This window comes from Eumetopias jubatus, unplaced genomic scaffold, assembly GCF_037043125.1.
Source record: "Eumetopias jubatus isolate StellerSeaLion01/CBP00866 unplaced genomic scaffold, mEumJub1_p1.0 scaffold_3, whole genome shotgun sequence".
NCBI lineage: Eukaryota > Metazoa > Chordata > Mammalia > Carnivora > Otariidae > Eumetopias > Eumetopias jubatus.
This window is the reverse complement of record NW_028274809.1, coordinates 98,493,587-98,517,745: the sequence shown is the minus strand read 5'-3', so window position 1 is coordinate 98,517,745 and position 24,159 is coordinate 98,493,587. Positions and strand designations below refer to the sequence as shown.

Sequence of the window (24,159 nt, the reverse complement as noted above, 5' to 3'; positions counted from 1 at the left end):
ATTAGGGTTATGGGAAGACAAAAATTAGTGACAAGGAAGTTTAGAGAAAGACAACTGCATTGACTTATCAGGAGGGGTAAAAATGTAAAAATATGAAGATATTAGCGTCCTACTTAATATCCATCAGAAAACGTCCATAGCAGAGGAGGCTCTCAATAATCAGATGGACAATATGACTACAGAGCACATGTCGGTCTGCTTTGGCTCTCACCATTACCTTCCAATGATAGTGGCTGTCATTAAACTCTTGACATGGCATTATTTCCCAGCAGGACCAGCTGGCTGCCTGGTGGCAGGTAGATTACGTGGGAAGCATTCCATCAAGAAGGGGTAGCATTTTGTCATTACAGGGACAGACACATACTCCAGTATAGCTATGCCTCTGCTGCTTCAAGTCCTGTCAGTGCTGCTATTCATGGATTTACAGAATAGCTTATCCATTATCACAATAATCCACCCTACATCACCACCAAACAGAAAGTATTTTATAGCAAAAAGAAGGGCAATAGGCTCAGACCATGAAATTCACTGTTTCCTATTAGCTATATGTACCTCATTGGATGGAAGTGTTAACTAGTCTTCTCTATCTCGGTTTTGGCACTATAACAACCTTGAAGTCAGGATGTCATATACAGCATACATGTGCCCCTCTTGCATAGCCAGAAAGCACAAATCTAGGAACTGAGGGGTAGAAGTGTAGCATTCTCTATCACTATCACACCATTACTCCACTAGACTTCTTGTTTTCATGAAAAGGAATCAGTGGGTTTAGAAATCCTAATGCCTAAGGGGGGATTGCTTCCAACAGGGAATGTCTTAATTCTGTTCCTCTGAATTGGAAGCTGAGATTTCCCCCTGATCATGTGGGCCTCAATAGGACTGGGGAAAAAAAAAAAACCTGACAGAATACATAGTACTATGTGTCTGATGATTAAGCTCATCTGCCAGGAAGAATATATATCTTCACTATACAAAAGAGAGTAAAGAAGAATATATCTGGACTCAGCAGATTCAGAAATACTCCTTTGTCCGAATCGATCTCATTTTCCAATTCTACATTTCCACATTCCAATTTCCATTTCAGTGGAAAACTGAAATTGTAGCAACCTAATTAAGAAAAAGAAGCAAAGGAATAAGATTTGGCAAGGATAAAATTTTGGTTTGATCCACCACGTAAATGACCTGTGTAGTCAAAATGCTGGCAGAAGGAAAAGGAAAAATGAATGAGTAGTTGACAGAGGGAGCTGGGATTACCAGTTAAGGCCATATGATAATCTTATTTCTTTTCTTAATGGGGGCATTTGCCCCAAAACCTTATATGAAAAGCACAAGTGTTGACTGTAATAAATTTCAGACAGCTATATAAACTGGACTAATACCACTCTACAAAGAAACAATAGCAGATGGAACTTTGTGTATTCTTTCAAGGACACAAAATTTTTATTTGAATAAATAATAATATCCCCATGATTTCTGAGTTTTTGTTGGCTGTGGCCAATATGAAACCAGACAAATTAAATTAATTTCTATTTACTATTACTATTAATTAAATGAAGAGAATAAAGTTAGTGCATGTTATTTACTTTCTTGGTTCTCACCCACTGGAAACATGTTAAGTCTGGCTATGTTCCTCAACTAAAACTTACTGCTTCTACTACTTCAGAACCTATAGGATTCCCTCCTTCTAGGTTCTAGTAACAGCTTACTTATCCTTCTCACTTCAGGTGTTAATGGCTAAATCAATACTAGCCAAAGGTTGTTACATATCCCTTGTCTTTGACAAGTGGCCCCTTCATAGATAAAATTTTGTATACTATTTTGAATGTGCCATTTTTTTCCAATTGTAATCCTGACCCTGATTTGTACAAATTATGTACAATTCATATGAGGAGACATGAGTTATCCACATGACACACTGAAGGAAAAAAATGCTAAATGCCAACTGAGTGTAAACTCTTAGTCTTATGAGCCTTGAAAGTACAGAGAGATCAAAAATCAACACTCAGGGTTTCTAAAGAAATGGGTTCTATCCTAGGTGCTGAAGTATGTGTGTGCAAGTACTTCTCAAGAAGTACTAGCTAACTGAAGCTAACTGAAATGGGAAGGAGATAAATAAAAGAGTCTTTAATATGCATCTGCTTAAGAGTGCTCTTGGATACGCACACACTTCTTTAATTGCAACTAATAAGGACTCTTACTCATGGATTAAAACTTCCTGTGTCAATGATATTATATTATTTACAAACAGTGAATTTCTGCAAATTGCATTCCATTCTATTTCAAAGAAGGTTTCGTTCTTCTTTGTCTTTATTACAATGATTAGAAAATCTCACTGCAGAACAGATGGAGTTTTCAACATATGTTGTTTTATATCAAAGATACTTAAAAAACATAGCCTCAACACAAAGTACTTACAGAAAACTAACTAATATATAATCATTGTGTTCAGATTAACATGCTATTCTGAAAAGTAAGCTGATTTTATCCATTTGTAGTTTATCAATTTAGACAGATAAGATTTCCTGAGTATGCTACTGCCAGCCACATGGGTCTGTGGTTCATTTTTACCCCTTTATTTTCTGTATCTCACTGTCAAGTTTTTTAAAAGAATTGTCTATATTCATAACCTTCTCACTTCTCATTTACACCTCTAAACACTGCAATCTTGCTTCTGGTACCACAAATTGACTGATTTTGCTCTTAACAATTTCTGGTAGCAAATCCAACAGTAACTATGGAATCCTTAGTTTGTTTGACCTGCTGACACTCAGCTTTCTACCTTTCTCTGGCTTCCATGGCTGCATCTCTAATTTTTTCTTTTATCTGTCATAGTCCAGTTTTACTGGGATTTAGTAAGTGCTCAATAAGTATTTGTTGAATCAATGAATGGATGTATGTGATTTCCTGTATCCAAGAGAAGGCAGGAAAAAAAGTGAAAATAGGTATTTTGCATTGTTCTCAGTAATTACAGCATGTTGTCTAGTTGTCCAGTCGGTATATTCTACACTGAAGCAACTTAGAAGTTCTTCGATGTTAAGGATCACATTTTGTTACCCAAGGTAGCGTGCAGCACACTGTGAAGCACCAGTGTTCCCACGAAATTATTCTTTCCCTCCCTGAAGCCCACTACTCTTATAAATGCTTGCTATGTCTGTTACCACTATTTACTAGAGATCCAAACCAGAAGCCAAAGAATCATTCTTGACTTCTTTTCATCTACCCCATGCATTTAACCACTAAGATCTATCTGTTTTACTGCCTCATCAACTTTAGAATCTTCCCTCCTTCTTACTGCTTTAAACCTAGTAATATTACTCATTATCTCTCAACAGAACACAGAAAAACTTCCCAGCTTCTCATTGGTTCTTTCTGCTATTCAATCCCAGCTTTATACTATAGTCAAAATGATCTATTTATATGGAAGATATAATATTGACACTCCTTATCTGAAAAGCTCTATTAGTTACCCCATTCACTAGTGAAAAATAATTGAAATCCCAGATTATTTTTAGGGTTACTATCCCTTGGTTCTTGCTGTCCTCCTTTTTCTCAAATTTTATGCCCCAATAACACCAAGCAGATTTTAGTTCCCAAGGCACACACCATGCTATTTAACCTTGCTGTGCTTTTGCAAGCTTTTAACTCTTGCTTAAATTTCCTTACCTAGTTTCTTCCTCTTTTTTTAAATTCCAGTTTTTTTATTTAAATTCCAGTTAGTTAACAGACAGTGTAATATTAGTTTCAGGTGAACAATATAGTGATTCAACATTTTTATATAACACCCAGTGCTCATCACAAGTGCCCTCCTTAATCCCCATCATCTATTTAACACATCCCTCCACCCACCTCCCCTCAGGTAACCATCAGATTGTTCGCTATAGTTAGGAATCTGTTTCTTCGTTTCCCTCTCTCTTTCTCTCTCTTTTTTTCTTTTGCTCATTTGTTTTGTTTCTTAAATTCTACATGAGTGAAATCATATGGTATTTGTCTTTCCTGACTGAATTATTTCGCTTAGCATAATACTCTCTAGCTCCAAGAATTCATTCTTTTTTATGGCTGAGTAATAGTCCATTGTATATATATATATATATATGCCACTTCTCCTTTTATCCATTCATCAGTTGATGGACACCTGGGCTATTTCCTACCTACTTTCTTCTTATATTTCTTAATCTTTCTGGCTCAACTCAGAGGCTTTCTCTTTTAGGAAAATGTTTGCAAATCCCTAGAATCAGCTAAGTCTCTTTTGTTCTCTCATAAAATCCTATGTTTACTGTGATTTGACTGCTTGTCACACTGCACTGACATGGTTTCTTCATCTGTCAGGGTCTCACACAGTACTGACAATATTTTGAAGATGAAGGGCATCTCTCACCTAACTCTTCTACATCAGAGATGCTTAGTTCTTGCTACCTAGATTCCTGGAACCACCCAAGTTTCAATTTTGTTTTCCACCTATTTCTTTAATTCATTGGACCATCTCAGAACCCTCCAATAATTTATCCTTTCAAAATAAGGAAGCCAGAGTCAGCTTCTGACACTCTGAACCAAAGCACCCCACTTATAATTTTGTGCATTTGAATTTTTAAAAATTCAGAACATAATTATTTTTATACTTCCAAAGTAGTTCCTACTACTCCTCAGAATAAACGGTAGCCTCTAAAATATTTTGTTATTTGATACTGGCATACACACAAAAATATATTATAAATATACATGTACACATATGCATATAAATATCAAAGGCTACAGTGTCTCTTCATTAGTAAAATATCTCCACCCAGCAAAATGTTTCTCTTAATGTAAGGTACTTTGTTTTGTTCCCTATCATATCTCAACACGCTTACAAATACTTGTAACATACTAAGTCTTTAATAATATATGTTTAATGATAGAATAGATGAATAAATGAATTAGGTAAGTGATTTACTTTTCTTACAGAATTAAAAATATTGACTCTGAGGTAGGAAGACTGCATTTGCCAATATTGCTCAAGAAATAAAATTTATTTTCTAGATGATCCTTAGCTTTTTAAATTCTAATCAAACACGACTGACTGACTTTAAATCTTGATGTATTTTGCCAAGATCAGTTTCAGAGTCTGAAACTTGGGTATTAACCTCAAGCCTTGAGTCTTCTCGAGAATATCTGTACCTATAACCCAGCTGACAACGGGTGCATGATCAAACTGGATAAAGGTTTTCATTACCTGATTCCTTTTTATATTCTCAGCTATCATGAAAACTTGAGTCAGAAGTTATTACAAATAACCCTTTGGGTGGGTTTTATTTTGCTTCTCATGCAATGGCTTTTCAACTGTGACAGACTGTTCTTAATGGGAATGACTTAAAATCAAGTGGCTTTCATGCACTTTTTCAGCAGTAAAGGTTTTTGTTTCTTCTTTTCCATAGTCAGAAAAACTCAGCATTTAATTCCAGAGGGACATAAGATGATTATTCACTTTCATTAGTTAAGCATCACAAAAATTAAATCTATCTAGCCTGAACAAAATGTATGTGTATGTATGTATACACAGACGCACATACACACACACCCCTCAAATGTGGTAGATGTGAATCACAACCAGCAGAAATATAGCACATGCAAAGACATGAAAGCATGAAGGCAATTTTGAGAGGAAATAAGAGGAAATGGAGCTATAAGTATTGTTCTAGAATGAACAGATTTCTGTCAGATTTTGTATAAAAATATGTTGTTTGTGTTCTTTTGAAACTAAGTCTATTCAACTCACCTTCATATAACCAGTCAGCAATCCCATTAAAGATAATTCCTTCTTTTCCAGAAGATGTCAGTCGCAATGAACTGCTCTTTATATCAGGTTGATAGTAGATATTATTTTCAAAAATATAAATCTGGATCCAGAAACATAAAAAACAAACCAAAAAATGCAACATATTAGGAAGCTTTTTAAAATACCTTCATACTATAGAATAATAGCTGAAGAGCGAAGTGTTGTATTATTTGCCTGCTTTCAGTTTGTGTTTATTTAATACATACATCTGCACTGCTTTCAATTATTAATGGCAGTTTCCTTCCTTATCACATCAATAGCAAATTGTCATTTAGAAATTACACAGTACCGGTACTGAAGCATGTAAATCCATATTTTCAACAACAATTTTTCATCTACTTAATCTCTTTTCTACCACAAAATTGATTTGGGTTTGAGATAACACTTTGCATACTTAAGGGACTGATAAACTATAATAGATGCCATTTTAGTAATAGCCAACTACTTAAAAGCTTCAATTTGGGGTCTTTAACTTTTACAAAAAAGGATTTGATTATCAATAAAATAAGCTCTAGTGAATCTTCTTTTTAAAGGTTGTATTTATTCATTTGACAGAGAGAATGAGTGAGTGAGCGAGAGAGAGAGAGAGAGAGAGAGAGAGAGAGAGAGAGAGCACAAGCAGGGGGAGCAGCAGGCAGAGGGGGAGGGAGAAGCAGGCTCCCTCCTGAGCAGGGAGCCCGAAGCAGGGCTCTATCTCAGGACTCGGGGATCATGACCTGAGCCAAAGGCAGATGCCCAACCAACTGAGCCACGCAGGTGCCCCTCTAGAGAATCTTTCTAATTCCATCCAGCTTGACTCACAAATACCCTGATGAAAGCGTGGCAAAATTCCTTTGAACTGATAAATGGGACACACCCTGCTATGCCCTCCTCTTCGCTGGCAATTCTTTCCTAAATAGCACGTTATTAATAATGACCATGTCCTTCAGGGTTCAGGAGAGAGTTTTAATTTGAACATCACAAAGTCTTCCAAAATAATATCATCATCAACAACAACAGCCCCGCAACAGGAACAACAATAGAAATTAAACAGGGTCTGTCCACACAAAATAGAATTCAGGATAAAATTACGATAATCCACGTTCAAATATTTTTAATGCCAAACATTTCAAACTGCTTGTCTGTGCGATAATATAACCTTCAGAGTACCATGTTTCATCCACATGTTGGGGAAGTGGAATATTATCTAATGGAAGCCAAATTGCTATCTAGATTGAACATTCTACTAGGAAGGTAGAAGACAGCCTAGAGCCCTTGTTTCCAGCATGCTACAGGACAATTAGATAATAGCAAAGGGAGCAAACACTGGAACTTCTGATACAATCCTCTAATTATGAGATCCTAGATTTTAAATCTTGGTGTGCAAAATGATAGAAGCAATTTTAATATCCAGAAGATTTCATTGATATTCTACTTTCATTCTGATGATTTGGCAAGTATATAACAGTGAGTGGATCTAATTAATCATTTTAACACTGCATGTCATTTATGTTACAGGTGAGAATGCCAAAATAAGAATTTTTGAGGGGTGAGGGTGGGGAGAAAGAAAGATATAAAACGGTGTTCAAAAGAGAGGGCTATATCATCATGATGGCAGCCTAAATTTAAAATCCAAGGGACTTATATAATTTTCTTAACCTTTTTAAATCTCAGTTCTCTCCTTTATAAAATGTGGATAAGTCTCACACCTGCTGTAAACATGACATGATGCATACAGAACATATAATCCATGTGACTTTTACTAGAAATTGGTAATTCGGTTCAAAATCCTAAGCCTTATGGAGGCTACAAATTATAAATCAAAATAAAACTTCTATAGCTTAAGCCAATGTGTAAATTATCCCAAACAACTGACCAGCATTACATACTATGTTGGTAAAATATGGACCAGGAGCAGCAGTAGAATACTAACAAGCAGTAGTGTTAGTACTAATAGTGGAAAGAGGAGAGGTGGTAACAAATGATATTTACTACTTTCACTTCATTTAGAAAGTTTTCAAGGGATGATAGGAAATAAGAAATAAGCTTATTATTGAAACCATGTGGGTCATACTTTGCTGGAAGTTTGAGAACTGTTATCTCCTGTGTCTGAAAACTGGATGGAAGTTGGCCTTAATGATTTTCATAATCCTTTATAATAGAAAAAATATATTCACTTTATTCTAGCCATCTAAAGCTTAAGCTTTACATCTTCTGTATACTACCTCCTTTTGCCTTTCACAAATAGTATGTGACAAAGGCACACAAAGTCTTCCTTACTTGGAAGGAATCCTTTTTCTGTACCTGCACCTTCTATTAGGACTTGGAAGCAATAACAGTTCAGATCATCCACACCCATGCTACTTAAGCACATGTGGCTATTCTTAGGAAGTAGAGGTGACTTAGTCCAAAGTAATAGTTCCAGATCCTCAGCTTTCTGAAAGGAACAAACTCTATGTCAAAACAATTGATAAAACCTCCACGATTTCAGCAGATGTATAAATTATCCAAAACCATTGACCAGTAATTACATTTATATTTGAAGAACAGATTGGATGATATTCAGAATCCATATGAAACTGACACCTGCTTCAATGTAAAAGAACAAGCAATATGGAATCAGAATTTTAATTCCATTTGCTGAAAGCTGCAATACCAAGGAATGTCCACAAGATCTTTTTTAAATGGACAAAAAGTTAGTGACTGCCTTCATGAAAATGTACATTTATAATCTTCTAACTTTTTTATTTTTTAAAGATTTTATTTATTTGAGAGTGAGCAAAAGAGAGAGAGAGCACAAGCACAGAGGGAGAGGGAGAAGCAGACTCCTGCTGAACAGAGACACCCTCCACCCACAACGTGAGGCTCAATAACCAGGACCCTGAGGATCATGACCTGAGCTGAAGGCAGACACTTAACAGACTGAGCCACAGGTGCTCCTTCTAACTTCTTTTAAATAGCCAAAGGTTTTCCTTGGATTATATTAGTTTCAAATAATCACAAACTGTAACTACTAGCTTAACAATATGAGAAGTGCAAATATTCACAGGTACTACCTGGGCACTCTGATAAAATTAAACTGGATCCAAATGTCAATCATCAAGGGCTGCAACTAGATTTAAATCACGTTGAAAATATGACAAACACTAATGCCATTTATCCTAATGTTACTGATTAGCATAATATTTTTGATGCCATTAATCAATTCCTTCAATGAGCCATCTAAACAGTATAACAAATAGGAATGGATAGCTATTTGACCATTTTACTCTTCAATTTAGATAGCAAGCCAACTATCCAGTTTTTCAAAATCAATTTTAATACACTTACAAAATTATTCAAAATGGGTAAAGTCTCCAGAAAGGTAACAGGAAGGCAACTGAAGTACTATGTGCTGAGTCATGATAAGAAATATGTAATAAATATTCTAAGAAATTAATCAGTGTGTTAGTTGATACTGGTCATTACCAAGTGATTGGACATAGTGGTGTCACTTCTCTGCAGGAGTCTATAATGGCCAATTTTTCACCTTCTCTTCCCACTGCCACAACCACCAGCAATGCTTATGATGGTGGACACCTCAGAAACTTGGAATGCTGGGTGAAGAGGCTTGGAGCAAATCCCCTCCCCACCCCTAGCCAATTTGTAATGGACACATAGCAAGAAACGAACATTTGATGTTAAAAGTCGTTAAGATTTTGGAACTGGGACTAATTACAATGTAAATTAGCCTACTGTGACTGGTTCAACCAGAGACAATGCCTGATAATAGCAGACTCTTGTGAACTTTTAACCAGATTAAAAAAAAACAAACAGCAAAATAAAACAGGAATATAATTGAATATTAGACCTATTTTTGCTGAAATACTACTGAAAAGCTATTCTACCTTCACTGATTCTCACAATTTTAAATCAGAAAACTCTGAATCATTCAAAATTCCCCAGGCACTGTCATGATGTTAGAGGATCTGTAACAGTCTAGTTGGGATAGTATTTGGGTTGCTTTCTGTTGTGACTTGCTTTCTGGGAAAAAAAGAAAATATTTAAGAAACTATCTCAGATAACAGATATTGCTGGCAGGGATATAGTGAAAGGAGTCCTTTCCTATGTTGATTGTGAAAACAAAGTGGTATGCCCATATGGGAAAACAATATGACAACTGAAAACAAAACACAGTCCATCTCATCAATCCCAAACCTGGGACCTCACCTTGTAGGGGGAAAAAAAAAGCACCAATATGTAGAAAATGCTGATGCATGATATTTATTTCAACAGTGTTTATGATGGCCAAAAAGAAGAGTCAAAGTGAAAACCCATCAAAGCAAATGCCTGGATGGATTATGATTCATCTACATCATGTTATAACATCAAGGCTTTGTGGAAAACAAAGTAGTGTTACATGAATTGACATGGAGGAGTTTCACTGAGATATTGTTAAGGGACAAAGACACAAAACAAAAAATTATTTCATGCACGAAATAATTACAACACTAATACAAACTTATACCAGCAGGAATCTCACTAACAGATATACATTGGTCATTGTCTGTTGGTTGTCAGCTCCATGCCTGCCCCTATATAGTCTTTGATTACTGTGGGCCATTAGAAGCCCAAAATTCACATTTCCCAGACTCTCTTGTAAACTAGTCTTCTCAGCTTGTTTGCTAGATGGGTTCTAGTTACTTTCTGAAAAAAGGAGAGAGTTCGTAGTTAGGAATTGAAGGCATTTGCCTTTGGCAGTTGATCTAGCCAACTTCAGCCATAGTGGTTCAGTGATAGTTTATAATATTTACAAATATTATAAATATATATGTTTAAAACCCTGAAGAAATTATAGGGATACATATTTACATATGTACTGTATGTGTGTGTATATATATATATATATATATATATACACACACACACAAATGTATACATTCACATAAATATATGTATATATGACTGTGACTCTGGAAGGATATATGCTAGCCTTTTAATATGGTTGTATATATTGGAAGGTGGATATACAGTGAGAGAGAGGAATAAAAAACAGGTAATCAAACAGAAAAGACTGGGAAAATATGCTAAAAAGACTTGACTACATTTGTACATGTATGTAAATTATACAGGTTAGTATATGTATAAATAAAGTACCAACAATAATGTCAGTGATAATAAAAAATGACAGTGATATAGAAATTAGCCTGGCATGTAGGCTACATGAAGAGTAGGTGATCCTTTTTATTAATTTTTATAAAATTTGAAAGTAATGATAAAGGGTATCTTCTTAACTTAGAGTAGAGTTTTTCAACCTACTAACATTGAGGACTAGATATTTCTTGGTTGTGGAGGACTGCCCTGACATTGTGGGATGACTGGCAGCATTCCTTACTTCTACATACAAGATGCTAGCGGCAGCCCCTTCTCTCAGTTGTGACAACCATAAAGGTCTCCAGACATGACCCAATGGTCCCCTGGAGGGAAGGGGCAGAGTCGCTTCCAGTTGAGAGCCATTCATTTTGACGTAAGTCTTTTGCATGTGTATGTTCCATAAATGAAATAATTTAGTTTAATTCCCAAACCTTTAAAAGCCAATTTGCAATTTGTTGTTCAAAAGTACTCTGCTAAGTGTGCCTGGGGCTATAAAGATTTTAATGTGTAGTCCCTCTCTTCAAGAAGATTATAATTTTATGTGAGAGGCAGGCAGGTAAACTCCTAAAATCCAATGAAAAAAATACGTACCACAAGGCTTAGCCATGATTTGCAGAGGTCAGGTGGGAGAAGTGATTCCTGAAGACATTTATGAGATACTGAACTTAAATTGTGTCATGAAGGACAAGGAGTGATTTCATAGGATAAGGAAGGTAGAGAAGATGAAATGCCAGGCTAAGGGAACAGAATGAGCTAAATCCAAAGCTGAACTACCATGGAAATATTAGAAGAATCGTACATTAAGATTCAGGAACACCTCTACATACCTATGACTGTCTAAAAGTTAAGATGGTGGCTAACCATGGAGCAGCTTGAACACTAGACCAAATGGTTGGAATCCCATTTTGTTAATAATTGACAGCTGTAAGTTTATGAGCAGGCGAGCAATTAGAAAAATAATTGGTGGCAATAAATCATTGGAAGGTGGAAATGGGAGAATGCTGGCAGGATGATTCAAATATTCTGCTTAATAGAGAAAATAACTGTAAAAATGGAGTCATTAATCCTAACATATAACTTCCTGCTGTGTCTATAACATTTGTGAACTCCAATGCCAATGTTTTAGTATCTCTCACTTGGACCCTTTAAAGCTTCACTCTCCAGAGTCAATCATTGCAGTTTTCAACACTAGTTTCATACCCCTCAAACCATATGCAGTCCTCACCTTTTCCCCTACCCACAGAGAATCTAAATTTCCAGTCCACCAAATCCTTGCTTCCTTCTGGCTTCTGGTCCACCAGTTATACTCCAACCTCACCATACTCCCTGGCTCAACAGTGTCCCCAAAATTTGTGTGGAACCTTTGCCTTCTGCTTTACCAGGAACAGATTTTCTATTTTCAATCATGCCTGCTTATAAAGAATTTATATTAAATATTTGTTATTAAAATGAATTTAATAATATTTTGGAAATAAGTGACACAAAAGAAGATTCTGCAGTGATTTGGAGTCATTGCTTAGTGACAGATGTTACTATTTTTCAATAAATGAGAAAGTTTCATTATATGGACAGTATTAAAACATATAATTATGCATACAATTATTTTTTATCAAGACAAAAAGGAAGACTATAAAAAATAAACCACCTTGAACTTCATCATACACATAAGTTGTTTCAAGATACTTAAAATGTTTTTAACATATAAAAGTATTGAAATATTTAAGCCCCATTCCATTAATGAATCTGGTTTCACTGAATTTGAAATAAAATTTTCCCCTTTAAGCAATATGCTAACATTTAAGTCTAGGAAACATTCTGAGGGATAATTCTTTAAAGTCTTTAAGTATAAACTTACAAATAAAAAGCCCTTATTTTGATTTATATAACTTAAAATCTTTGGGTAACATGAAAGAATATGAGCAGAAAAAAAAAAATGGAGTGGTTTGGTTTTACAATTAGAATGGCTAAAACGAAAATGAGAGCCAAAAGTTGAGTGTTGCCGAGGATGTAAAGAAGCTGGAACTTTCATGAATTCCTGGTGGGAGAGTAAATTGGTACAATCACTTTGTAAATCTCTGTAACAGCCCTTATCAAAGCAGAACATCTGTATAACTTATGACTCAGGAATTCCATCCAAAGGGTATCCTAACAGAAACGTATATGGATGGATGGATGGATGGATAGATAATTTACATATATATAGGAGAACAGGGACATATATATATTATAAATAAATATATAAATTATATGTGTGTGTATATATGTACATATATATATACAAATCAAGACATATATACAAGAATGCTCATAGCAGTGCTATTTATAACTGATAATACTGCAAGTCAGGGTAAAGATTACCCTTGGAGGGGAATAGTGAATGGTAAAGGGCAGAATAGGGGTTCTGGGATATAAACAATGTTCCCTTTCTATTGGGAGCACTATGTAGATGGGAGTGCACACAAATCATATTTGCTACATGTATGTTAAGCCTAGAGAAAAAGGAAAAAATAGTATGCAGAACTTTATTAGTAAACAAGTCACTTAAAATACTACCATAAAGATTACCAATATTTCACTGAAAACTACAAGTGCATCACTCAACTTTATAAAAATTCTGTTTCCTTAATTTGCCCGTATGTAATAAATTCTGAGTGTCCATTTATATAATGCCAAGTAAAGCTATGAGCACAAGTTAAATAGTTTGATTACCTCTGACATTTTGGCTTTGAATAAATCTCTCCGTGGGTTATAGAGTACTGCTTAGATTTCTCTGCGGGACCATCTCTCGGATATAGAACAACTCACTAAAATCATTCATGTCACCTTTGTACCAGTACCTGACATTCTAGAGATATAATCACTATCAGAGAACTCTCGTCCCTTGACATTTGCAATTATTCATATCAGGAAGCCCTTTCAAAGAGTTCTTATTTCCTAAAACCTTTACAGAACATTATGCATTTTCAAAGAAGTGAAATATATCCCTTTGTCTTAAATTCTTAATTATGTAAGTCACTTCCCAGTTCCAAAGCCCTTTTATCCGTGTTTTTTAAGGAGAAAAATGGACACCAGATACAAGTTAGCAAACAGACAACTGACAGCAAACTCTAATCAGTGAAATGTAACAATGGCAGACTCTATGTTGGATATGTCAGTCTGTCAAACTCATCTAGGGTAACAGAAGGCCTTATGATAAATAGAACATTTTGATAATTGAATTTATAAAAATATTTATGGGCCTCCAGTGATAAACTGGGACCTACAGAAGACAGTCATCAACATTATTACATTATTAAAAATATCCTTATGTACTGATTTATGTGTCAAATGCTAGAGGATGGTATGACCTAGCGACTGTGTATCCATTTCCTCCTCTACCCCATGTTCTTTTCTTTTCTCCTTCACCACCCATCTTCTTGCCTTTTTTCCCTTTTAACAGTTCTCCATCATAAACTGAATATGTATCTGGCACCATTTATATGCTAGGCACTGTGCTAAGCCTTGGGTATAAGATCTCATGATCTAATATGACTTCACAAGTATACACAAATTAATGTACGTGTGGTAGGTAACAAAAAATTAAGCCAACGTACGGGGACATTAATTCAGATGAAAATATGACTGCCTAATATGTGTCATGGCAGTGGAAACTGAAACTGAAAATAAAAAGAAAAGCAAAAGTATGGGAAAATGGGATTTCTATCAGAGAGACCGGGACCTAATCCTGGTAGAGCTCTTTGTAAAACTGGGCAACAAAGTTATTTCACTTCTCTGATACTGTGTCCTCATGTATGAAGTGGTGATGTTAGTACTTTGCTTGGTGGTCTACAGGATGAAAGAAACCCAAATTAGGCCATGAATGTTGTTCTATGTACCTGCAATTAGATGCTCAACTTTTCCAAAACCTACTGAAACTAGTAAGTATTGGCCATAAAAAATATTATCGTAATTTGAAGAGAATCAAACATTCCTCTCCAGTTATCCTAAAAAGAAGCTTAAGCATTTGAAGAAGGTAAGTTAATGACTTTACCCTCTGTTTCTCTATATCAGCTACATGATGTACCTTTTTTCTCTTATCAGGCTGGTAAGATCTGACTTCCATTCTTATTTTGGAGGATTCTTACATTATGTGAGTAGTGGGGGGAAGCACAGCCTGATCTCTAATCATAAAGATAAAAAGCCAGATAAACATCTCTAGGTCATGATCCCACCTATGGCTCTGAATCCTTCAGGAATAAGGTTGAGAAATTATTCACAAGAGCCACCGCAAACCCTCAAGGGTCCAGCAAAGGCAGAGGTGAAATGTCCACTGATGTACTGTCAGTTCAGCATCCTAATCCTATTTCCTGCAGCATCCCCATCAAATTTTCCTGAACATGTGCCAGTGTTCGTCGATGCCTGGCTCCTTGTGACTCCTGCTCATTTTCCAGTCCTGGAATTCCAACCTTCTCACTGATTCCCACAGCTTTCAGATATCCTTTTAGGGAATTCCTTTTCTCATGAAATGAACCTGAGTATCTCTCTTGCTGGCTTCTAGGAATCCTAATTGCCAGAGGGCATTCAACAGTTTAACAGTTAAAACAGTTTAACAGTCATGCCTAAGGAAAGCCCTTCACTGTCTTTTATGTTAGGAGCAAACTGAATTAACCCCTCTTTTTGCCCCAGCTAGCTGTCCCCCCATTCATCCCTCCACAGATTTGCAAAAAAGCATGGTGCATATGCACCTTAGCCTCTGATGCTAAAACAATTTGTTTTATATTTGTCTTATGACTCCTTTTATTTCGAATGGGGACTCCTATATTCGTAGAAGAGATTCCCTAAAGGAGGGCTGAGGGAGACTGGAAGAAATTCTCATATGCTTATCAATGAGTCTGTGCCTAATGCTTTCCAGTTCATAGGCATGCTGATAAGAAAACAAATTGAAAAATGCAGAAGGTGGAACCAGCCTTGGCTATCTCCCATGCACATTTTCCCATAGCTCTAGACTCTTTATTCCACTTCATGCAATTTCAAGGCATCCTTGGCCACAAATGAAGAAATATAGGTGTTTGTTTGGCTGGGCTTTTCTTTTCTTCTTTTTTTAACAGTACAGAAACATCCAAATACTATTTTGCTATATCCACCTAAAACAATGGATATCAGTAAAATGACCATGGAAGAGTTGACCTTAATAATGCAATGTCTTTGTCCAGAATTAATCTGTTTATTCTAGTTAATGTTCTTATGAAGTCAAATTTAAGAGAGCCAATGATAAACTGAGGATGGGAATCATTTAAATTCAAGCATAACTTGGGATTCAGAATAAAAGCACTTGAAATATTTCCCTGCCCCGTGAGGTTCTACAGAAATGGCTGTCCCCCATGCTTCAGTTAATCTGCCTGCTGCAGTGGGGTATAATTAAACCCGACCTATGATGTACGTGTATCTGCGGCACAAGACACCCTAATAACTTTTTATTTTGTGGATGAAAGCATGTAAGAGGGTGTGTAAAAGAGCAATTTCTGACTCTTCGTATTTCATGTTTGGTTCTTTGCCATAGATTATTTGCTGCTGTCCCCTCCCTTCAGGTCTCCACTCCCATCCATTTAATAAAATAAATTGGATAATAAAACTGTATCTTTCTGTCAGTGCTCTACCTGAGGATCCAATTAAAGAACTATACTAGGGGCCCCTGGGTGGCTCAGTTGGTTGAGCATCTGCCTTTGGCTCCGGTCATGGTCCAGGAGTACTGGGATAGAGCCCCATGTTGGGCTCCCTGCTCAGGGGGAGTCAGCTTCTCCCTCTCCTTCTGCACCTCCCTCCATTCATGCTCACACTATCTCTCTCATAAAAATAAATAAAATATTTAAAAAATAAAAAATAAAGAAGTATTCTATTACTCAGTATTCAATAAAGAATAAAGGCTAAATTCTTTAGGTTAAGATTCTGAGCAAAGTATATTGTTCAGGACTTATATATTAATCCACCTATAAGGCGACCCTCACCTTTGCCAATCTCATCCACTTGTCATCACATACATATGGTTTTTGAGTGTATTTTTTTTAATTTGCTTCTCCCTTAGAAAGGCACTGACACACCAAACAGAAAAATCCACCTTGAACAGATTCATTATATACACTTTCTAATGAAATGTTACTTTTTTCAAAAGCTAAAGTCAGATGATATTATATGCTTAATATTATTTGAAGACACATGTAAATATATATTTACTACCGGGAAAAATATGTTTAACTCTCTCTTTTTTTTTTTAAAGATTTTATTTATTTATTTGAGAGAGAGAGAGAGAGAATGAGAGATAGAGAGCACGAGAGGGAAGAGGGTCAGAGGGAGAAGCAGACTCCCCACTGAGCGGGGAGCCCGATGCGGGACTGGATCCCGGGACTCCAGGATCATGACCTGAGCCGAAGGCGGTCGCTTAACCAACTGAGCCACCCAGGCGCCCTGTTGAACTCTCTTAATGAAGGAAATTTAAAGACGAAAGAAGATAGTAAGTTATGTGTGGGGTGGGGGAGGGCTATACACAGAGGGATGATGGTTATGTACTTAAACTCAACTCATTTGCAATTCTATGACACTCCTACTGTGTTTAGACAGATAGCAAAATGCTTTTTGAGAAAGTCCGAACTCAGCTGCCACTGATGACTGGGTATCATAACTCTTGAAGAGATACATGACTGAGGAACAAACAGTGGGATTCTGGGGTGCTATCACCAGTGCATATTCATTTATGGGTTTGCAAGTGGAGAATAGTAAGAAAAGATGAAAAGTAATCATGGTTTGATTTAAGCTCACTTTCAGAACAGTCTCCCTGAAAAGATTTTTTTTTTCTCACAATTGAAAAGTAATAATGAGAAGGAGGAGAAGGAGGAGAAGTGCAAAAAGGAGAACGATATTTGAGGAGATACACCCAGAATTTTAAGTTATTTCCTCAAAATCATTTAGGCTGCAAGTCTGTTGTCCAGAATCCATCTCAGAGTTTAAGCAATAGGATTTTTTTTTTTTTTTTTTGAGAGAGAGAGAGAGAGAGAGAGAGAGCGTGCATGTGCACCAGTGGGGGGAGGGGCAGAGGAGAGGGAGAAGCAGACTCCCCGCTGAGCAGGGAGCCCATTTACATTGGCCTTGATCCTAGGACCCTGGGATCCTGGCCTGAGCCAAACAACAGGATGTTTTGTAATAGCATGTATCCAACCAAAGACCATCAAACTTGCTAAGGATCCTAGCATCACAACAATTAAGTCTCCTCGCCCCAGGCTTTGTGATAACCTTCCCTCACACCGACTTCCTCAACTTAATCTCTCTTGTCACTTATTCCAGTTTGTGTCAGTCATCCCAAGATTGTAACTGTTGCCACTAACAACTGATCCTCCACCTTGCCATCATCCCAGTAATAATGCTTAGCATCCCTGGCCCTTTGTCATCCCATCCTTCCATACTCTTTCATGCTACATTTGAAAAGAGGCACTCCCAAACCAACCAACATTCCCCTACTCCGTTTCTTCTCCTGAAAGTTCCTTCTTCCTCTTTGCCTTAACTGAACCTGGTGTCCCTTGAGGATGTCATGACCCAGCAGCCCTGTCTAGTGACTCCTGATTATTATCACATATCTCAAGATGCTCCCTGCTCCCTTTTGTTCCTTTAGAACATAACTTTTCCACCCCATTATAAAAAAAAATTCATTTTCATATGAGGTTCATGCCAATCAGCTTTACCAATCCCTGGCTCTTCAAAGTAGAGAAATAATATTCTGAAATACTAGTTCTAATAGGTAGGCATCATATGAAAATGAGTTCCATGGTCTAGGGCAAGGTTCAACAAACTATGGTGCATGAGCAAAATCTAGTCTGTCTTTGATACTGCATGGTTCACAAGCTATGGATGGTTTCTGCAGACCAAACTTTGTGATTTGATGAGAGGGGACACTTACCTGGGATCTCAATTACGTACAACGTTTTCCCACAAAAAAATACTTTCATTCTTCTCATTAGTAGACATGTATTACAAAACATTGTACTTATTATTTTGTTATCGCAATAAAAGTTTGTGACAATTTTTGTCTTGTTACAAAAGTACCTATGGAATACCCTCTCAATTTTGCCTGTTGTCCTGCAAAATCAAAAATATTTACTATTTGGCCCTTTACAGAAAAAGTTTACTGATGCTTGGTCTAGGGGAAAACAACAAAACAATGAATTAAGCAAAATTACAGTTTTTCCTTCCTTCCTTCCTTCCTCCCACCCTCCCTCCCTCCCTCTTCCCTCCCTCTTCTTCCCTCCCTCCCTTTCTTTCATTTCTTTTAAATTTGGCATTCTTCAAACCTTTTGTTAATTCCATTATGAATCATTGAAATTCATGACATCATATTGCATTTCTTAAATGCATTTGACCATGACTTTGTTTTTTTAATCAGAACATCTTGCAGGCCAAATATTCTAAGGGAAAATTTTAAAAACTCATTTTAAAACAGGTCCTATATCTTAAATAAAAAATGAACTGGTATTTGGATCATTATTTACATCCTTAAGGACCAATTATTTTCACAGATTTCAAATTACATAGCACTTCTCTAAGATGTGGGTCAACTCTATGTCAGCAAAGTTCAGTAGCAATCACAAACCTCATCTTGAAGAAATTAAACGTTAAGGATTGACTGGAATTAATGTGATCAATTTAGAGCAACATTTTCATTGTTTCTTTAAAAACATGGGTGAGGATCTCCCAAACCAACTAATTCATATTTATATATTACCCTTACTTTAAGCACCTAACTACTCAACCACATGATACTTAACAGGGAAGCCTCATTCCCAGACAGGCTTCACTTATCAGCTTCCCATTGTTTTCCTCTTGGATCCACCATTTTCTTATGCCTTTCAAGTCATGCATGAGAAGTTAGCTCTGATCTTTCTTATCTTCTGGGTCCCCTCACATGCCCATGGTTTAATAAAAATCCACAAAAATAAATCTTATCCATACTATTTATAAAACTATGCAGCTTTTTTTTTTCATACCCACAATTGTAATGGGTTAGCATTTCAAAACTTTCTTAGAAGACAATCACCTCAGTGGACTCCATCCAACTCTACCTATACCTGCTAGAGTTACTTAAACTCCATTTGAGATGCATTAAGAATCCAGAGTGACTCTCAATTTACAATCCCATCAAAAATATAGCCACCACAGTATTCCAGATCAACTGAGCCAACCCCATTCTATCCTAGCACATCCCTCATTCTTACCGTCTTTTAGATTCTGTGATATAACAAGCCAAACTTCCAGAGGAAATATGTCAAATCTTCCCCAAATGTCTTTGCAAATAACTTTCTTTGTTTTGTAAAGTCTCTTTTTACTTCCTGTGAATACACACACATCACTTCCAAACCCCAATCAAGAAACCATGATTTCAAGAACACAAACCTATTATTTACCCCCTTTAAAAAGAGATGCAGTTAATAAGCCTTATCTGCATGTTACTGTGCTATATCCATTACAATTTTGTTCAGAGTATTTCTTGACTTATCACCTTCTGCTTCTGTATTTTACAGTCTCAGCAATTTGTGAGTTTCATTCCAACAAGTTCTCTAGAGTGACTGACACAAAGCAGATTCTAAAAACACACTTCCTATTCTTTCAAAACTCAAGTGCTTATTTTTTTTTTTTTACAGGAAATATTTCCCACATTTTACTCACTAAATTTCTGAAGGTCATGATCTTTGGGAGTAATACATGCTACCAGAAAAACTGAAATATTTCATTAACTATATGATTAAAACTAGATTAGTTACCAAGAGAATTCATCTTAGGTTTTGGAAATAAGACCAACGACAAAAACCTCAACGGCTTACCATGTTATAGGAAAAAGTTGAAACAGTTATAAATCACTGATCATTCAAGAGGCACTTTCAAAATGACTTGTTTCAATTTTTCAAAAATACTAGGAACAAAAATGTTAACAAACAAGGAATGCTGTTTATGAATGCATGATTCCACCTATTGTTTGACTGATGGAAATAAATCATCACATACCCTTAAGTTCTAAAGTTACCAGACAATTTGATTTTTATTAGTCAACTAACAACTTGAAGTGCCTTTTATAAGCTATCATTATGGAATTTAATAAGCTCATGAAAAATATAGGAATGTTGTAAATGTACAGTTTCTTACTTTCGCACCATTTTCATTGCTGTGGTTGTGAAGAGTATCACGCAAAAATACGTTATATACCCTTCAAAGCCTTATGGCCATTTTTTGCTTTTAACAGTAGCATGTTTTATACAGAAGACATAATTTAGTGCTTGATGCTTACTCATACATATAACATTTCCACTGTTCTTTCAGTCCTAAGATCTGATTTCCTCTGGTATTCTTTTTCTTCAGACTTGAGAACATTTTTTGTAGCATAGGTCAGGTGAAGACAGATCCCTTTATTTTATTTTTTAAATCTGAAATTGTCTTTATTTTATCTCAATTCTCCATGGTTTCTGACAAGAAGTCTGCAGGCTTCTTCTAATTGCTGTCCCTTTGTATCTAATTTGTCGTGGTGCTTTTCTGGCAGCTTCCACATTTTCTCTTTATCTTTAGTTTCCAACAGTTTGACTAATATGTGCCCAGGAGTGGTTCTCTTAGAATTTGTTTTTCCCTGGGGGAGTGTGGTCACTGAACATCTTGAATATGTACATTTTTGTCTTTTAATAATTTTAGAATATCTGGCTATCATTTCTTCAAAGATTTTTCCTGTTTTACTCTCTCCTCTCCTTTTAAAATCCCAGTTACCATAATGTTAGACTTTTTGTAATTTTCCTTTGGTCCCTGGGGCTCTATTTTTTTTCTTTTTTTAATCTTCTTACTATTTTTTCAGATAGAATGATATGTATTGATCTGTATGTCACTGACTGCACTGTCATTTCCATTCTGCTCCAAGTCCCATTTAGTTGCTTTTTTACTTAGATGTTTTTCAATTCCAGAAATGCCCATGTTGTTCTTTTTCATATTTTTACATGTGTGTGTAAAATACAGTACACACACACACACACACACACGTTTCTATGCTGATATATCTTGTCATCCCTTTGTATGCATTTATTTTCCTGACTCTCAAGGAACACAGAATAGCAACTTTAAGGACTTTGCTTGAAAATTAAAGAATCTTTAGTTCAGGTGTTGACTGAATTTATTCACACAACTGCTCATACCTCTTCTCTAACTCTCTCAGGGCTTCCCCCTCACTCTGGGAGTCATGGTCAGCCAGGGGCTCTTCCTCTTGCTCCTGTCTGAAGATAGTGGGTTTTCCTTTCAGAGTCAGCTCCCCACATATCCACCTCTGCCTCAAATACAGCTGCTTTTAAGATAAAACCCTAAAGAAAACAAACAGAATGGAGGACTCACACCGTGCTGTTCACTTTACTACGAATTTTTACCTCCTTCCCAAATTTGCATGGTTTTGTTCAGTCTCCAGAATCCTTGGGTAGTTTTATTTTGTTTCATTTAATGTTTTGTCTAGAGTTTATAGCTGAATTCACATGAGGCTTGTTTTGTTAACAGCTCACTCTTGTATATCTGAGTTGAGAAATCATTTATTCAACTTTAGTCAAAGTTCTTTTAATTGGAGAATGCTCTGGAAATGGAAGGTTATTTTCTAGTATGAAATTTATCATATTCCTGGTATAATACATTTCTTTTTCCTTTTCACACTGAATCTCTTGGTATTGGGCAAATGACAGAATTTCAAAAAAGTGATAGTGGTTTACATTTGAGGACAACTCTAGTTCAAAGCATCACTTAAAGATCTGATATGCCACTAGATATATGTCATTATTTTTCCGGGGACAAGACAGGGCTTCTTTAGAGAAAAAAAAATTGGTTCAGAAAAAAAACAAAAAACAGAAACAGAAAATGATGTAAATTTTCTAAGAGGGTTCTTTTGGAAGACACTGAATTGGGGTAACATAAACAGAAGTCAAAGAAATTAGTGAACAAGCTTTTTTACTCTCTAATGAACAGCCACACTTAGCTATGTTCATCCCCTTGTTCTAGTTTAGTTCTGGGACATACAGTGTAATTACTGGGATAATTTTGAATAGATAAGGACTTGAGTATCAAATTTTATATATAATATATATAAAACATGATTTTATATATAATTTTCTTCATTCTACTGTTCATATCACAGCACATTAGAAAAAAATCATGATACTGACCAAAATCTTTTACCATTCCTCTCCAACTTTAGCATTTTTTTTTTTTCCTAACAAGTAAAACTAAAGGACCAAGCCATGGTTCTTTTATTCAACTTTAAATATGTAATTCTTTATGTTCCTTGTTCATTCTCAAACTATAATTCCTCTTCTAACAATGAAACAACATAATATCAAATATATTTTAAAGACTAAATTACCTACTATCCAACTATTCTAAACCAGTAATTATTTTTACTTTAATCTATTCCCTTGCTACTTTGTTCCCAATTATGTTTCATATTCGTAGCAGAGATAAAACCTCATGCCATTCTATATGATCATTGCTAATATGTACTGCAGAGTACAAAAGATATATATTCCTGCTTATCCACTTTATCTTTACACACACACACACACACACACACACACACACACACACACACATACACGTAACTTGTCATCTTTTTCTCTATTTTGAAAGTCCCTGAGGTGCCATAGTTTCTACATGGTGTGTTAAAAGTAATCACTTTTGTCTTTAAAACTTTGTTTTGTCATTTATAATTTTTAAAATATATTTCATTTAAAATATAAGAGATGTTCTGGGCACCTGGGTGGCTCAGTTGGTTAAGCGACTGCCTTCGGCTCAGGTCATGATCCTGGAGTCCCGGGATCGAGTCCCACATCAGGCTCCCTGCTCAGCAGGGAGTCTGCTTCTCCCTGTGACCCTCTTCCCTCTCATGCTCTCTATCTCTCATTCTCTCTCTCTTAAATAAAAAAATAAAATCTTTAAAAAATAAAAAAATATAAGAGATGTTCTGAAAAAATATTAAATGATATAAAATGTCACTCTCAAAAGCCATTTTTGTCCCAGGGGACAACCACTCCTAACTTTTTATATAAATATATGTAAATAACATAAAATATAATATAAAAGTATAAATGATATAAAATAGTTGTTTTGTTTATTATAATAATGAGAGCATACTGGTTAGTCATATGGGCTTTTATTGCTGGATGGCATTGCATATCTGCACATGCAGAAGGGTCATAGTAGTTTTAATG

The 24,159-nt window shown here is 35.9% G+C and overlaps 1 protein-coding gene across 2 annotated transcripts in view; it reads right to left on the bottom strand.

The window, feature by feature from the left end:
- Positions 1 to 24,159, bottom strand: part of DPP10 (dipeptidyl peptidase like 10) — a 653,604-nt gene that overhangs the window by 117,355 nt on the left and 512,090 nt on the right. For both annotated transcript variants that reach the window (XM_028101300.2, XM_088022159.1), the window contains one exon: positions 5,753 to 5,873. In XM_028101300.2, the coding sequence (XP_027957101.1) occupies positions 5,753 to 5,873 (121 nt within the window). The remainder of the gene's footprint in view (positions 1 to 5,752; positions 5,874 to 24,159) is intronic.